General features: G+C 33.7%; 1 protein-coding gene across 1 annotated transcript; it reads left to right on the forward strand.

The window, feature by feature from the left end:
* The first annotated feature begins 4,001 nt into the window (after positions 1-4,001).
* LOC108750931 lies at positions 4,002-5,663 on the forward strand. Its single transcript, XM_018490808.1, has 4 exons — positions 4,002-4,060; positions 4,199-4,243; positions 4,311-4,376; positions 5,234-5,663. Exons 1-4 carry the CDS (start codon positions 4,002-4,004, stop codon positions 5,661-5,663), a joined length of 600 nt encoding a protein of 199 aa, XP_018346310.1.
* Positions 5,664-5,868: the final 205 nt, after the last annotated feature.

Here is a 5,868-nt window from a genome sequence, read left to right on the forward strand (position 1 = left end):
GAAGTCGGTAGCTACTCACTGAATTACCGACAATTCTCTCTTAACTTAAGTTGGGCGTCAGGCACAAGTGAGCGTGCCGCTCTTTGTTACTCTTCCAAATTTCAACTAATTATTCTCAATATTTCTTTAAAGCGACGGACGACAACTCAGCCCCGCATAGACAGCGGGAGTGGATGATTCGGAGTGGGAATGAATCAGAAAGCGAGAGAACAAATAAGAACTGCTTTTTTTTAATAGTATTATAAGAAATTGACAAATATATATTTAATATTGATAAAGAGCACGATTATAAAAATCTACTCAAGTACGCAATTCATCGTAGGGACAATAATTCATTTCAGCGCAAATACGAGCTCGTTATAATTATATGTTATATATCGAGTCACACAGCACAAAAGAATTTAAGGAACGTTTACAGGCGATAGTTGCGAGAAACAAATTTATCAGTCCAACACTTACAGTAATAATCGCGGCCTTCCATCAGACATCGTACAATGCTTTTCTCTACTCTACACGAAATGCGACTCAAACGACAGCGTACAATGCAAGGTGATGGTGAATTAACATACAATCACACTAACGAGACGCGGCGATTTCGCTGTGGCGAAAAGGCGGCAAGCTTTACTGAATACAATAATCTATGTGATTCGAGCGAACGGCAAGCGACAGTTAAAAGATTAATTACTCGCAGTAGCTCCCTTTCGGCTTGAATTCGGCACATGCTATTCGCTCGAAATTACATTGTCGGAGATCGATAGCTTTACAGAATTTCTACGCTTGTCTCACCGGTGATTCCTGCTTCTCGTTGCTTCGATAGCTCCTCTCGGTTTTTTGCGGTATCTCGCTTGGCTCGCTTCACTAAATGGTAACTTTCAGTAGATCCTGCGTTCTTTTACAATTTGTCTACGGCTTGTGCCGCAATGCGAGTAATTTCGGCAGGCTGGCGGGGGATGCACAGGCGGGAGATACACTATCAGTTGACGCAACTTGGCGAATCGCGTGGACTCGTAACAGCGATGTAGCTTCCTGCAATTTGGCGCGGAATCCAAATTTTGCCAGGGTAGTTTTCTCTCAAGAGACTTTTGCTCGAATTTTAGAGCGCTGCGGTCCTTTTGGCGGACGTTTTACTGGATTGCCCTCCTGAGAAATTACATCCTTCTAGAATCTTTTCGGTATCCTCCTTTCTTTCTGCAAAACATGATTGGCACTACAAGGGCGCAAACGTATGCAGGCAGCAAATTTAGAAAGAGTGATATGACTTGCCCACGGGGAGTAGTCCGGGAGTAGCCTCCTCGGTGACGATCATCTTTGGCGGTACTCTTCCCTGCTGGCAACCGGGTAAGATAGCTTCGACACAATCAACGTATACAGTTACCGATCCTGGCTCTGATTAGCTCTAGGCGATGATTCTCGTAGAGAAATAATGCAAAAAGAAAGTAAAAAAAAAAAATAAAAATAAATAATTTAAGGTGGCGCATAAATGTCAGCGCCCTCACGCTTGTTGCCGCTTTCAGGAGCTGGGAGGACCCAGGATCCACTCGACTTATTTGCGACAAAGGGACGAAAAAACGTCACGTCACACTTGAAATCGCTTATAATTTGAGTAAGGTTTTCGGCGCAAGACTTACCCCTTCTAAATCCATTCTGATCCTTATCTAACTTGTTGGAATACTCCGCTCACCAAATCAGCCTTTCGTTAATGATTCTCTCCATTATCTTTCCTATACATAAAACAATTGGTCTAATCTTTTTCTTACCCGGTCGATAAATAAAATTGGTATTTTCTCCATAATGCAGGGTAATAATCTAAATATAATTGTACATCTTTGATAGTTCCTTCTTTGCTTCCTGCTGAAGCTCCTTAAGCATTCAGTATTCTATTCTGTCTAATCCTGGGGCGTTCTTTCTGACCATTAATAAAGCTCTATCCAATTCCTCCAGTGTTATATTCGAGTCTAACTCCCCGTAGCACTCTTTTTTAGCGTTTCATTCATTAGCTACTCGTGGCAGTGGCTACTAATTTTTTTATTTCTCTGTAGATTATTTCTGCTCTTTCCTTTTTATCCCAACAAGTCCATTCAACAGTTTTTTTTTGTATTCTTGAATGTTATCATTACTTTTCAGACGTAACTCATGCTGATAAACTTGTTAATATATAGATTTACAGAACTCATCAAAACTCTTTCTCTTCTTACCATTAATTATTTTTCTTATGATTGTCCTTCTTCTTTTATATTCAACAAACTTTTCCATGGTCTTATCCTTGATGAATTCTCTATAAGAGAATTTCTTCAGTCTAATAGCTTCTTCACACTCACCATCGCACTATCTGGTATGCTAACTCTTATTTTTCTGGGGCGGTATTGTCTTCCAGGGTTCCTCTTCTTTCCGATTATTCTTGCCCAAAGCAGTATTGCTTTCTTTAATATCTCCATAAATTTATGATATCTTTCTACATATTCTTCTTCTTCTAAAGATTCCGTGGTTGTATCTTGAATTCTTTTATTATCCTGTAGTAACTTCTTGATTGGTACTTGTTCTACTTCGATTTCTTTGTAGACATTCTATTCGATTTCTTTTTATATTTTGATCTATTATTATACATACGTACTAGGGTAGGAAAATGATCTAATCCACATGAATCACTCAATTGTTGGCATTCTATCAAATCTGCTAATCTGTCGGTTCCGAATATCAGATCCAAATTAGATGTTTGATCTATATACCCCGGCTTTGAGAGAGTCTCCTGGTTCAAGCAAACGAACCCCTTCATGTTCCTAGTGTTAAATAGTTGCTTCCTATTATGATTGGTGTCCTGACAATTTCACAATGTGTTGTGGGCGTTGAAGTCGCCTACAATTAATGTCTCTTTAAGATTACTTGATATTTCATATATTTCTTTTCATGAGATTCTGTTATCTCTCACCTAGTCTACGGTAAACACCTATGAGGTTAAAACACAGTATATACAGTAGCGCAACTCTCCCGATTTTTTATGTTGGCCAAAATGGAGTGCGCATGCGTGAAATAAATCAGTTGCCTCGTCTTATTTCCTCCTTCTTTAGTGCTCTCTCTCTATTTAAATGACCGTTTCAATGTTCCATTTAAAGAGCTGAGAACAGAAATTTGGAGGGAAATATAACGTACATCGTCCATTGGTAAAGTGTTGTGTGAGAAACTTCAAGAGACTAATTTTGTGAAAAAGTGAAGTAAAGTGAAAAAGTGAAGTGAAAAGTGAACGAAAATAAAGAAAACCGAGCGAGAAAGTTTTCTTTTTGAGAGAATAGTTAACTTATATAATTATATAGGTTAGCTTCTCTCTTTCAGCACTTTGATCTTAGTTCTCTGTTTCAGGTGCTGTGTCAACTCCAAAAAATTGTAAAAAAGAAGAACAATATAAAATGATTAAAAGTAAAAACGTATGGTGTGCAGTACCAGCGTGAACAAAAAAATTTAATTTAGAAGAACGTTATTTTTTCCGATTTCCAAAGGAAAGTACGTTGTTTTTATCGAACTTTTTATAAATCAATTATCAATTCTATGTACATTTTTATTGATAAAATACCTAATTTGTAGATGGTTGACAATGGATACGAGCATGTGGGAGGCTGGGGTTAGAACCAAAAGGTCCAGAATATGCGTACCAAAATTGTCGGTTGTGCCATTTGCATTTCGAAGAAAAATTGTACAAAATAAATAAAATGAGAGTTCGTCTTCATCCAGATGCCATACCGACAATATTTTTTGTATCAAAATGTGGGAAGTGAGTTTCTATTTATAATTTAATTTATTTTTTAGTGAACGCAAAGTCTGTTTTTATATAATAGAGATATAAAAGGGAATGTAGTTTATTTAAAAATTAATTTAAAAATAATTTATATTTATATAGTCATTTTAATGAGTGCTAATGAACAAAACAATATTTTATCTTTTATTTATAATTACAAATAATTTATGAAATCAGGAAATAACTATCTCTTTTCAGAGAAAATACGATTGACATGGACAAAAAATATTGTCAGCATCTGGATGAAGACGAAGATCAAGTAGAAACAAATAAGTATGTTATATAAATTCAAATGCTTTGTATTTAAGTATTTTTGTCTGTATACCTATATATATATATATATAATACAATATATGTATAAATATGATATTTTATTTTTAAATGTTATGATATTATTTATTTTTATTGCAGAAACATAAATGGAGAACCTGCGAGTAAAACACTAGAAAAGGACAGGTAATAAATATTTTTGTATTTTTAAAAAATAAGGGATTTAGTGTATAACAAAATTTTATACTTTCAGCTATAAGGAATCTGCAGAAATACTGCCAATTATTGTTGATAACGTGGATGCTGAGATAGTTAAACTGTAAGTTTTAATTTATTATAAATTGCATTAAATCGAATGTAGATTTTTATTATTATATTTGTGTAGACTAATATTAATTTTCATCAAATTTTACTTATTTAACCCTGTAAGGCTCAGTGTAGTACGAGTACATAATTAAATACATTCACTTTGAACTTTTCCTGAATACAATTTATATTAACACAGTAGTGACTTTGTCTGTAGAATACTTTTAATTCATACTTACTAGTTGCAATTAGAATTGCTGTTCTAACTTAAAAAATAAAAGTATTCTCACTAAATAAGTCACTATGGTGATTGTTTGCAAAGCAAATTCACTGACACTTGATTTTCTGTAATATGTTATTCATTTTGTATACATATTATTGAAAATCTAAACTACACATTAAAGGAAATTCGTAATTTCTTATTTTTTACCTTCTTAAAGTATAAGATTGATTTATCATATTTATTATTAATTTCAATATTTAATTGTAATTCTGTAGCTGGGGTGTATACCAATAAATATGAATGTATGTACATGATTATGTACCTTCAAAAGAACAATTTTATTTGAAGCACAAAATTCTTTATTAGCAATATTTGGAAAGATTATATTGTAAAAAAAATTCACTCAAACAGAATCGGTGTCTGGGCCCGAAAGAATTAAAGGAACTACCGATGTTTTTATATGAAATAAATTTTATATGAAATATTTGTACTAGAATATGCAACATATTGCACGCTAACGTACATTAACATAATATATTATAATTCTTCATAAAATCTTGTATTTTATTTAATAATCTTTTACTATTCGTTTCTATTCGTTTTAAATAATAAATTTTTCTCAATATTTAATTAATTTAAACTTACAGAAGTACATCCAAGAATACAAAACAGAACATGAAATCGTCAGAGGATAGTCCAAGGAAAAAGAAGCTGCGTTTGAAGCTCGCAAAATTAAAGGCACAAAACAAAACGCTCCGCAAAACAATCCGACGACTCCGTTTGAAGGAAAAGAAGAAGAGCATACAAGTCAAAGAGACCAACAAACAAGAAACTTTAAAAAAATTAGGCCGTAAGTTATTACCACAAAGCTTTAATAAAATATTAGCGGCACAAATTGATGCACAATGTAAAAACAAACGTGGCAGGAGATATGATCGTGATTTTAAAAAATTCACTTTGTCATTGTATTTCTTAAGTCCAAGAAATAAAGAACTGAAGAAAACAAGGCAATTGCATTGCCTTCGGTACGTTCTCTACAATTATTTACTCAAAAGTAGAATATTGTGCCTGGCATAAATGATAAACTTTTCGAAGCACTTAAAGTAAAATTGAATACATTACCGTTAATGAAACGCCATTGCGTATTATGCACAGATGAAATGAGGTAGAAAAGCTATTTATTTTATGATATATCGCGGGATGAGATAATTGATTTTGAAGATTTTGATAATAGAAAAACATCCGTACCCGCAAAAAGTGTATTAGTTATAATAGCACGTAG

Source organism: Trachymyrmex septentrionalis, unplaced genomic scaffold, assembly GCF_001594115.1.
Source record: "Trachymyrmex septentrionalis isolate Tsep2-gDNA-1 unplaced genomic scaffold, Tsep1.0 scaffold388, whole genome shotgun sequence".
NCBI lineage: Eukaryota > Metazoa > Arthropoda > Insecta > Hymenoptera > Formicidae > Trachymyrmex > Trachymyrmex septentrionalis.

Coding starts and splice junctions, on each gene's coding strand:
- LOC108750931 (XM_018490808.1), top strand. CDS start 4,002: ATGGACAAAAAATATTGTCAGCATCTGGATGAAGACGAAGATCAAGTA. Junction 4,061..4,198: donor GATCAAGTAGAAACAAATAA/GTATGTTATATA, acceptor TTTTTATTGCAG/AAACATAAATGGAGAACCTG. Junction 4,377..5,233: donor GATGCTGAGATAGTTAAACT/GTAAGTTTTAAT, acceptor TTAAACTTACAG/AAGTACATCCAAGAATACAA.